The following is a 12242-nucleotide window of genomic DNA, read 5'->3' on the forward strand; positions in this document are numbered from 1 at the left end:
TCAGTTGAGACCAGTCGACCCTGCTTCCTTTTCTCTTTCCTGCAGTCCTGTATATTCTAAGTCATATCCCTGACGCCCATGGAATCTGACTGACCACAGCATCCTTCATCTCACAATGAAGGTCTACATGAGGCTGCGGCAAATTAGCTATGGATGTAAGCTTGCTTTATGCGAGTATCAGTTGAACATCATTTAATCGTTAAAACGTTTCCTTTTAAAAGGAAACACTGCTTGTCAGTGTCATCAGCTATAATTACAAATTAGACACCACATTTGGTGAGTATTGTAACACGTGGGGTATCTACATCTAGACACACACGATTATGCAAGATCTCCTAAATACAATATATTTACACAAATGATGGTCACTGATAAGAAAGCATTGTCTCTTGCAACCTTGTGTACACAGCAACTTTAAAAATAAGTAAATTTTTATCTACATACTAATATTTGAAAGATTTTTCATCTGTTGTCTCTGATAATTAATATCAAGGGAAAATGAGGGCTGGACATATGATTTTTTCATATAATATTGAGGTGGAGATGAAGGTAGTTAACAATATATTGTATTATATTTTCTTCAATAATATCTTTCTAAATGATTCCATCTTTTAATTTATAGCATGAAATCTTATGCAGTTTTACTGCCTTCTCCTTTTCCACCGCTCACAGATGATGCCTGGCGAGAGCTGAGCTTGCTTTGAAATCAAAGGATGGAGAGAACTTGACTTCACTGAAAGTCTGACATGATGGTTAATGCATTTATCTGCTAAAGAAGAACCTCTGGGTGATATGTGAAACTTGTGCAAGGGGCCCTGCAGTACATCTATGCCCCTACTGAAATCCACTTAACAGCCTGTCAATAGATACCGGGACTTTCTTTTGCCAAGAGGTTTATGTCTGAGCCTTCTTTCACAGCAACAGGTAATATCCCAAACTTCCCATCTCCTGCTAGGAATCGAAGCCATTTTTCTTGGCAGCAGAGTACTTTCTCTGGCTCATAAAAGACCTTCTTACATGAAAAAAGGTTGAACGAATAAATCCCAGTAATACAAATGCTTATCTTCAGCAAACAACAGGAATGAGCAAAAGGGGAACACTGAAAGAAATGCTGTGACTGTACGCACAAGCGCAGCCTACGCTGCACAAACAAGCAGCCCAGTTGTTTTTCCTCCATCACTCTGGACCCAAGTGCTACAAGGTCGAGAACTTTGACTCAGAACTTTAATATTATTTCAAACTAATTTTTTCTTGGAGAAAGGTAAGGACAGAAGAAAAATGTGCTAAGACATGTATTAAAAATAAATCAGCAAAGGGACTGACTGAAAAGGAGAGAAGCTGTGAGAAAAGAAACATGACAAAAGGGAAGAGAAGAAAATGCTCAGGAAAAAAGAGTCTCAGACAGACATTGTTTCATCCACGTATCTAGCAAGGGCTACCTGTGGAGGTAGCTTAAGGTAAAGGAGGAGCAGGCTGCTTCTCCACTCTAAATAAGACGGGTTTCTCTACAGCTATTGTTAAAATGAAAACAAAGAGCATCAAAAAACCTGAAACTAAAACATAACCCCCTGAAAACATCAAGGAACAGAAAGCACTTTTATCTTCTTCCCTCCCATCTGCCGCGGGCAGCAGCGCTCACCTCTGGAACTGGGGAAGGAGTTGTTCAGCTGCTCCATCACTTCCTCCAACCCTGTGCTTGTGTCCTGGGGAGGGCTGAGCAGCTCATCCTCGCCTGGAAAGCAAATCCACACCACTGCGTGAGAGCCGCTATAAGACCATTTGTTAACAGCTTGCTATTGTATACGTCCTTCATGAAGCTAAGGCTGTTCCCTTAAACACATTTTCTGCTCAGTGTACAACCAAAATTTTAAAGGTGGATTTTGCTGACTATTATGCTTGTCTTTCTTTTTAAGGATCTAAGTGAAATTAAATCATGAATTTTAAGCAATTAACACTGACTTTAATTCGTAAAAAGGGATTTAAGAAATAACCTACTCTGGTAAAAGAAGTGGGGTAAAATGTCTGCTAGGAACATTTAGTTCCATAAATGACACTCGTCGTTTCAGCTTCTCTTATTCTATTAATGGAAAAAGAAGTTGCTGTTGTGAGTGCTGCTATTGAGCAGCTTTCTAATAGTGCTGGATTCACGTTAGCATTGCTTTGCCTAGCTGCGTAAATCAGTAGAAACCCAGATTCTCATCTGCATCAGTATTAATATTTCTGACAGTTTAATTGCATCAGATTGGCGCTCCAAGAACATTCAATTGTACTGTAAAAGGGTTTAGCAGCAGTTTAATAAAGTGAAATACATTTCTCCCACTGAATAATTTCTATAACCTCATTATAGGGCAGCAGCTTAATGGGAAATTCAATACATTTTATTTTTACTGGGGTTTTTTTGGTCATGGTTTCAGATAACTAAAATCCATATGTTGATTTTACTGTAGACCCTAGCCTCCAACACAAATAAAGCATCTGGAAAAAAAATACACCTAAAGGATACACTTTGACTGAGATTCTCCTTTTTTACTATATTTCTTTTATCCCTATTAAAACCCAAAAGCAATTTTGCCTGCTGTAATAACCATGAGAGGTACAACCTTACTTTGAAAATGACTTAATGACCCTTTATTCTAACCTGTCTTGCCCTACTCAACTTGAGTAATAAACTGCCTGATTTTCTGTTAGCATTTACATTCTTTAAACATTGAGGTGCTCCATGCTAGTGGAAAGCCTACTAAAAGAGATGCTAAAGGAACACTCCAGGACTGCATACATTTCCTGTTATTAGGCTTAGTGTCAGCCTCACCTTAGGGCCAGGAGATTCACAAGAGTTATTACTGACCAATAGTAATTTTTCCCACTCAGTATATTAAGTGGGGTAAAGTGTCTGCAAGAAGCACTTAATTCCTATAAGTGATGGTTTTCGTATCAGCTTCTTTTATTCCATTAATGGTCTAAAAATAGCTGATGAGACTGCTTGCGGTTTGTTCAGCTTTCAACTGGTGCTGGATTCACACAAATAAACTCACACCATGAGTTACTTTTGCATCAAGTGTTGCGCTGACAGAGGTGCCTTAGCAGAAGTAATGTCTTTCCAGCCTCTGCTGGATGTCAAGGTGAAAACTCAGAGCGAGATCTTGCTGCTTCTACCCAGGCCAAGGATCTTATCAGCATGCCTGCAGAAAACCACCTGGCCTTAAAGACTGAAAGAAGAGGGCACTGGTTCTGCTGTCCTGGCCAAGAAGAACTGAGGGCAGGTACTGATTTACAAATGTCATGGTAAGTGCTGATACAAACTGAACTATGTTTACTGTATCTTTTATTTAAAATGCATTATTTTTATTTTTTCTGATTTGGATGATTTTTCTGAGCATTTCCTTGTAAATGACAAAATAAGACATCGGCCAAGCAACCTGACAAAAGTAAAGACACCTTCAGACGTCAGTCACCTCTCTTTACCCAAAACAGTCTTCCCCATTCATGTTTCTACAAAAGGCTTGGAGAGCTGCGTGGGTCTCAAATATTCTGGTGGTACCTCAACGAATTAAAGTTCAGCAACAACCTCTTGGCTCACATGCCTCAGAGAACCTTCTCTGCTGCTACATTACTGGGGGAGAAAGGCCAAAGATCAGGACTTTCCCTTTAGGACTCTCTGAGAAGAAATGCAGAACCTTTCCCCTTGCCCAGGTGTATTTGAGGTTATCAAGGAATAAGCTCTATTTGTAAATTAGGATCTGACTGGGTTGCTGCTTTTACCAAATGGCTGGACAACACTGCTGGTGGAAAACCTTTTACAGTAATCTCTCCTTGAGAAAGCAGAGAGACAGAGAATTACAGTGGGTTTACATTCAAATTAAAAAACACTAAGGTCTCCTTTCAAAAAGAAAAATATATAAAAGCTACCACTATATTACTTCTTTGCCTGAGAGACCTAGAGATCCTCAGTGCTTTCTAGAAAATGATGACTCCCTCATTACTGGGTGCATGCCTGCTGCATGGGAGCATTATTTACAACACCCCTCTGGTTCCCTTCACAATTCAAGAATATTTTAATTTCCGCTTCAGAAAACTCTCAGGCTAGCAAGCAAAGCTTTCAGGTGTGAAAGGAGACTCGACAAACTAAATTAGTTGCTCGTTGTTAGCTCAGTTAGTAATTCTTTTTATAAGCTCCGCTCCGTGCTGACAACAGTGTTGCTTTGCTGAGTCTCAACACGATCATACTGATAATGATTCAACATCTCACTGTCCTTCCATTGGCTCAATCGAACAAACAAAAAACCGCAATTCATGTCTACATATTTGCTTTAAGTAAGTTTTAGCAGTTCATATGACTATATGCATGCTAAATAATTAATTTCAGTCTCACGAGTTAAATGGGAATAATTTTATATAGAGTCAAATGAAAAGAAGTGCATTATTGTATGTTGTCCTACTAAACAATAAAATATGAAACTACAAGACTTTTAATAAAATGGCTGGGAACCACCGTCTTCCAATCTTTTCTTGTGTATTTTAATTAACATATTTTATGTGATGAAATTCATGCTATTTCTTCAGAAAGCCATGAAAATTACTCCGCTGATACATTTTGTCTACTCTGTTGCAAAATATGTACTCACTAGTAACATGATTAAAGAAAGATCCAAATGAAATTGCTGTTACCTGTGACTGTACTCTCACCCCCAGGATTTAACTTAAGCATTCTAAAGGTAAAATTTATTTCACATTTTTTGTTGTAGGGCGTACAGAACCCATCTTGTTTGATAATGGCACAAACTGACGTTATTGCCTACGCTCAGGGTGGAAGAAAAGCCCCTGAACAAGCTGTATCTCCCACCACAATGGCACTTCAGACACAGCAGAAGGTCTCCTCCCGTTCAATTTCTCACTGACATTGACTCTTTCACTAACCGCAGTGAAGAGAAATGCTCTCACTTAAGCCTCTCGCTTTCCCCTAAAGCCTCTCTCTAATATACACTAAATAAATTTATGTGTATGAAGCTGAATATTATCACCAGACTTCAAATATTATCTTGTTGAAGTAATTTAAGTACATTTGCTTAAAGATGCTGCAACGGTTGATTGCTTTTTTACTAGCAGAAAATCCTTTCTACTTGGCAATAAATACTTATTAATTATAGGAAATTAGGAAAATGCTAGAGAGAAGTTACTAAAAGCACCAAAATAATAATAATTCCAGCATCTAGCTACAGAATATTATTACTCAACCTTACTTCACAACTGATATGATGTTCATTATCACATCTGATGTGATATGTAGAAAAGACACTAGATGAGCACTGCCTATGAGTGACAGCTCAATCCTACTGATTGAGCCATGACATATTAAAAATAAGATCACATCAGTTAACATAGGGATGATTAATTATATATTTAATCTCTTAGCCATAATTAATACTGTCTACATTTAAATTGGCCATGTCATGCTTAATAGCTGAAAGTCAGTTTGAATAAAATAGTTAGCTTTTTAGTGATATTTGTTTTCAGAAGTCAAGCCCTGGCTGAGCTTTGTGTTTAATGCCAAAATATCCATGCTAACTGTATGCATCATGATCAACAGCAAACCCCTGAACCATAATGAAGATGCAAACAGCCAGATGACATCGAAGACCACTGTGAATGTCTACTTCATTCTCATTTGAACTAAACAGAAGAGCAGAGTATTTTCCATCTTTAAGGATTTTTTTTCCTGGAAAATGGGACTATAACTATTTTTTATGACAATCTGAACTCTGTTATCTTACCCATGGTTTCTGAAGTCTGGCTGCCAACTACACGAAGAAGCATTGGCTGACTGCTGTCTGACCTCTGCAAAGAGGTAGAAGGAGATGACAGTGTTGTACCATTCACTTTGGCATCTGCTTGCGGCTGAAAATTGACGAAAAAAAGAAGAGATTGTTACTAACAGCTCAGTACAGTTGCACAAATCTTTAGATCTCTGTATTTTTTTATTTATTCCATGAATACATACAATTTTCTGTCTGTTTTTAAGTAAATATATCCATGCAAACAATGGATTTGAATTCTGAATAAAACAAGGAAGACTAAATAAGAACACTGAAACTTGATTTCACCTTCTCACTTGCAGCCTGTAGAACAATTTCATATTTTTCTCTGACTAGCCTCTACAGATAGGAACTCTCAGTCTGTTGTCGTTATTGATAACGCTTCACACCCTGTTTGGAAGACGACTCTAGAAGAGAGGCCTGAGGACTCACCTGCTCCAGCAGCTGCCTCAGCCTGTGCAGCTGCGACTCCAGCTGTTTGTTGTGATCCTCCAGTATCTGCATCCTGGCCTCCAGGCGGCCCTTGTGCTGGCGAAGCAGCTTGGCTTCTGCGATGAGCTCAGCATCCCGGGGGCTTTGCGGAGAAACCGGCATCATCTCCGGTGGGGATGGCAGTGGAGACAGTCCTTTGTGGTCATGCTGTTGCTTCAAACGGTCGTACTCTGCCTGCAAGTTTCTGTTGAGAAGTAAGAAGGAGGTAAAGCTTTACAAAGCCGAATAGGCAGTGCAGGCTACCCTCTGCGTGGGGCAGTGAGAAGGCGCTTCTTCTCGTCTGATGTGATGCACCTGACTACTGGGGGGCAGAGGCTCACCTGCACCATCTGCCTTTCATTCCGCTGAATCCATGTGAGGGTAGGCTTACACCTCGCAGATTTGCACGGAGCTGATATTATAGGGACCTGTGATACAAGCATTGCCTAAAGGCTCTCTGCGTCACCAGAAGTCACAGTTAATACCCTTCCAGGGCACACGATGCAGAAGGCTGGCTGGGCTCCAGACACCCTCCTGAAGCCTGGGTACAGTCTGTCCTGGGCTCAGCCCTCCCTCGGCTTCCTGCGTTTTATCCTTCCTAGCAGAAGTCGGACTGCCTGTTCGCTTCCATGCGTGAATACACTCGAGGAGTAATTAGTGCTAAAAGAGGACTTTGAGTGATCAAAGCACTTTACAAACGCTAATCAAAGCGGATGCCACCTGGCTGGCCTATCTGTTTTATAGATGAGAAAGCTAAGACAGAAAGGCGGCCCAAAAAGTTGGAGCAAAACACAGAACTCAAGAGTTCATTTGCAACTCCGCTGTCGTCAGTCAGGTCACATCATCCTCCTCTCTTCATACTTGCAAATCCATTTCCAGCCTAGCTCTAAAATTACTAACCCAAGATGAGGAAAAGACAAATTAGTGAGCTAATCTGGTAAACTACACCGCACTAACTTTTGGGGCTGTAATTTCCATCTTCATTTGGACTGCCCTGTCTAGAGTATTGCAGTCTACTGTAACTTTATGACACTGCTAAGCTTGTTCTTTTAATCTGTAAAATTCCAGTTTTACTCCAGGAAAACACTCCATAGATTAATATGATCTATAGCGGCCCACATGAAAAAGTATCTACCAAGCAGGAAGAGCACAGAAGGTAAGAAACTGAAACCTTGTTAGGGATAACACAGACCAAAACTGCAAAAATAGTAACTTGTAACAGAAACTTTGTAGACAAGGGAGGCCTAATAAACTGCACTGGGATTTTGTTGCTATTATGTTCCTTTACAGGTTCCCAGAGGGGGGGAAAAGTGGCTCGACACCCTGGTAACTGCTTACTCATCACAAGCAGTGACCCAGATTTTATTTTTTCCAACTCGCTCTTATTTGAGGTTGTGAGAACAAGCGCTTTTTGCCAGTTCTGCCTGAAAACCACAATACACACTGACAGTTTGCTCTGGAGGCTTAATAGCACCTCAGAAACCTCCCAACAAACTTTATTAAGCTCTGAAACACTTCTGAAGGTAGGTTATTGTGACCAGATCAAGAACTAGAACAGCATGCATCACTTCACATGGATAAGGAGGCAATGCCAAGGACAAGGACAGGCTACTGACTGTTCTTCAAAGGTACCTGTGCCCCTCAGCAGCTGCATGATGCACGCGTCCTAGCCCGGGACTGTGGCACCCCCCCCGCCCGAACACGATCCCTAAGGGATGTCTGACCTACATGATCCCTCCTCTGCAGAAGCTTTGAAAGGTTAAAAAAAGTAGTTGATCATTCTTAACTTTAGGTTGTCCCAAAATTCAAGATTTCGTTCTTTAAAACCCACACAAAGAAGGGCGGCTACGGAGAGGTTTTTTTTCAAAGAAAGTTTTTTGTTTTAATGAAATACAGAGTTTCAAGTCCATGAAAATTATCTGGAAAAGAGAAAGAAGGGCTACAGTGGGTGTTGCCTTCCACATGACTTAATGTCTTCTGATACTTCTAGCTGAACGAACTGGTGAATAATTTATAAAAATACAAAAGGGAATAGGAATGAGCATGACAACAGTATCACAAATGGTCTTATTGCAGACTAAAGTTTATACAGGATTGATCATTAAGCTTGTTTTTCACAAAGTCTGCAGATAGCGGCTATTGCTACCCCATGAGGAATTTCCCAGATGTACGATACAGGCAATACCCTACCAACAGCAGACTCAAAAGTTTGAAGTGCTGTAAAGCGAAAGATAAAATATCACCCTAAGGGAAAATAAATAAATGCACTTGCTCACACTTACAATGTAATCAGGAACCTTGCTACAAAGAAATCTACAATTATTGCCTCGACTATCAATATAGAGAAGTCCTTCCAGTAACTATGGCACTGAAAAACAAGTGAGGACCAGGGAGTAATTCAGATAAAAATGCCTTCATATCTGATACAATATAGTTAAAAACTCTTTCTGAAAGCCTACAGAAAAAAAAAAAAATGTAAAAGATACTGCATATTATCCAAGCAGAAATAGGTCTGAATTCGTGAGTTCTGTAATTAAATGCAGTAATATTGTTGGTACAAAGGCATGTTGTTTTGAAGGATGCATGTGAGTTTGCCCAGAGCACCCGTGTCACTCAGTTTTCCAGCTGCACCTTTTCAGTCCAGCTGCAGAGTCCTTAGTCCAGGGGATTAAGACTCATCACAGCAACCTCCTTCAGAGCCGTAAGAGTGATGCGGAGTGCAGACGATCAATAATATCATAACAATTGGGATCTAACATACAGGAACGAAGATCTGTATTAACATAGGGGGAAAAAGATGAAAAGTAAAAAAGAAAGAATTCGAATGGTGCTGTAAGAATATCCTTAGGATAGGAGAGAGCAATCTGCTCTTATTCCTACCTCTGGAACAGTTACAAGCTGTGCAGTGAAAAAGGATTGCTGCTGCAAGCCAGGAGGTCCAAGGCACTGCCCACAGCCCTCGGAGTACAGCCTCTGTGTCCCAAGGAAAGGTGGTCTCTGACATTTTCAGCATAAAATGGGAAGTAAGAGAAAGGGGATAAAAGCATAATCCTCTCTAAATGAATGGGACTGAGCAAGCACAGGCAGTACTGGGACACCCAGCCTCCCTCCACCATAGCTCAGGCTGGGTGACTTTTACATCTGGGTGTCACAAACAAACAAGCTGCCGCGTCTTCTGATCACTGGGAAAATATATTCTACTTCAGTAAGAGAAATATTCAAAGAAAACCCCATATATTCTATTTACTATGCTTGCACCTCTTTGAAGCATTCATGAAGAAAAATAACAGAGGAAGCATGCAATGTAACCCTGATTTATGCAACTGTAAAGAGCTGGGTAGTAAAGAGCTCATGAGCTATTAATCACATCTATCACTGGCAGCATTAATTGCCTAGTGACGGAAATCCTAGTGGACCCCATTTGCTGAGTAGTCCTCTCAGAGGCAATTGAGTGTTTGTGAATTCATGTTATTTTTCATCTCCCTGCTTCAAATCAGTGATTTGAAGAAACGGACAAAGCTGGTAACTGAACTACCTACCCCTGTCCCTCACTAGAGTGCCAGCATTTACTGATGATGCTTCACACTCAGAAGATCTAGTTCCACTTCTCCAGTGCCAAAATAAATACCAAAAGGAGCAACGGCATGTTTAGAAATGCATCACTTTCCCGCTATTGGCAACTAAACAGAAGGAACTTATTTGAGGAGGCCATTCATCAGTCTTCAGATTTGAAGGAACACTGTAGCTGCACGGAAACAGGGCAGCTTTGAGATTCGGGGTATTAGTGCTTCTCCAGTGGCACACAGCCCACTGCGCTCCCGGTGCAAGTCAGGGAAGCAAAGTAAAGGCAAATAGCTCTAGCTGGAGATCTCATTTACTAAGTTCTTGTTATAGCACATCTAGGAGCTGGGAGGAAAACAAGTGAACGTGAGAGAAGCCTCCCTTTTACAGAAGTATGTCAGTGATCTCAATTCAACTAAAATATCAGGAAATGTTCACTTTCTTTGGTCATTAAAATAGCAGGAAAATATTTTAATTCTTTGCAAAAATTTCTGAGTCTCTGTCACTGCAAAACCTTATGCTTTCTATTTAATGCTAGTACAGTACACCCTAGTCAGTATAACCTATGTAATGTACCGCTGTAGATGGACACCAAAAATCTGTCTTTTCTGTTTCTGAAATATATTTACTCTTAAGGAAATTTCAAAATTTTGGGGGGACAGTTTTATAATTGGGTTTTTCTCTTATATTGCAATACAGTAGTAGTGCCTTCCATAGCAAGATTACTTTATGTCTATTGAATACATAAGAAATGGTCTTATCACAATATTCCATGTGATGTAAAACTGAGCATGAGTCTGAAGGCCTAATACTCAAATGGAACATTTTCACCAACTGAAAATATTCTCTAAAACGCTCACATTTTAGCAAATATAAATTATTTAACAGTCAAATTTTAGCCATAAATTATTTAATGAAGTCATATTTGCAAGCCACAAAAGCAGCAAGGTCTCAAAATGCTAGCAGATAAATAATGAATATCTAACAAAAGGTCCTTGGAACTGAAAAAAAACCCCAGTCAGAACTGTGTCACAGCTAGGTTGTTTATAAGTCCGATAATACATTGCAGAAGAATTCAAAACAGGCAACAGATCTTTTTAAACTGTCCAAAAGCAAAACCTCAGAATTACAATTTCAAAGAGTCTTTTTCATTTAAGTAACAAGTCAAGATGGAAATATTTGGAGACCAGAAACTGCAGTTAAAAACCAAATGGATGTCAGAATTCAATAAAGAGCTCAAAAGAGACGAAGAAAAGTCAAAACACAAAGGAAAAAAGAGAAGGGCTTTTTTAAAAAGCAGGAGACTGTGGAGAGCGGAGGAAAAAAGAGAAATGACAGCGAAGTGTTTTGAATATCGTAGTATTGCTTCTTGTTGGTACTTGGTGCAGCTTTCCCCAAAACTGCTGAGAAGTGACTGCATGTGCTGACTCTAATTGTAAAATAACTCACAAGATACAGCAGAGAGAGCTAAATCTTCATTGTCAAAAATCATCAGAAGTGCATGCAACAAAAGCTGGTCAACATGGGCAGGAAAAGACGACTGTTCATCTAACACTGCTAGCTGCCCAGCTGCTTGCCTTCCCAGGCATAAGCATCACGTCCAGCTCAGCACCGGCAAGGAGACGCACTCTGGCCACAAGACCTGAAGTATTTACGATGGAAATTAAACAATCCAGGTGCTTTAAGGCTGGGCTGAGGACCGGGCGGTCACAATATCATTTGCATCATGTTCAGCTCATTTCCAAGCAACAGATTCACCGAGTCTTCATGCTGCAGCAATAAACAACGTTTGCTCAGAAGGCATTTTTAGGATCAGCATGGGAAGGAATACGTGTTCACCCACTGGAACTGCGTTCACACAAGGAATTGGGTCCCGGGTTGTTGACTACCTTTGGCAACAGCCAAAAAAGGTTTGCACAAACTCAGAGGAGAAAAACTAGAAAATAGAAATCTAAAGGGACAAGACTGTTTTTTAAAGGTAGGTAAGTTATATGAATGGCTCCTGACTGACCCTGTCTGAACGACTTATTTTTCTAAACAGGAATCAGTGTTTCCTCCATAAAAATCATAGTTATCTGGCTGTGACAAGCTATCAGGACAACAAGAACTTGTTCGCTTTTCAGCATCCGCCTCACATTTTAAGTACAAGTTATTTATAGCCGTTTGCAGAGATGAAAGTCGTGATTTTGTCATAATCCATGAAAATCACAGCAGTGTGACCTCCACGCTGTCCTACAGAAATAGACCTCTCCGTCCCTGCTGCATTGAGACCTGAAGCATCCACAAAAGGCGTGGTTGCTTGTGGTGGCATCCCGTCCGTAACTGTGCCTCCAGTAGTACAAATGAGAAAACAACAGGCTATAACCAAGCTTACAGTCTACAGCTCTTATTTAATCCAGG

At 40.2% G+C, this 12242-nt stretch overlaps 1 protein-coding gene across 6 annotated transcripts in view; it reads right to left on the reverse strand.

Moving 5' to 3' along the window:
* The window catches only part of DMD (dystrophin), a gene marked incomplete at both ends in the record, with an annotated part of 1307865 nt that overhangs the window by 14416 nt on the left and 1281207 nt on the right, over positions 1–12242 (reverse strand). For 5 of the 6 annotated variants that reach the window (XM_082303865.1, XM_082303861.1, XM_082303862.1 and 2 more), the window contains 3 exons: positions 1640–1732; positions 5769–5892; positions 6243–6486. In XM_082303865.1, coding sequence (XP_082159991.1) covers positions 1640–1732; positions 5769–5892; positions 6243–6486 — 461 coding nt within the window. Of the gene's footprint in view, positions 1–1452; positions 1569–1639; positions 1733–5768; positions 5893–6242; positions 6487–12242 lie in introns of those variants that run through there. The other variant, XM_082303863.1, reaches the window with a different exon arrangement.

This window comes from Platalea leucorodia (assembly GCF_965183815.1).
Source record: "Platalea leucorodia genome assembly, chromosome: 2".
Taxonomy (NCBI): Eukaryota; Metazoa; Chordata; class Aves; order Pelecaniformes; family Threskiornithidae; genus Platalea; species Platalea leucorodia.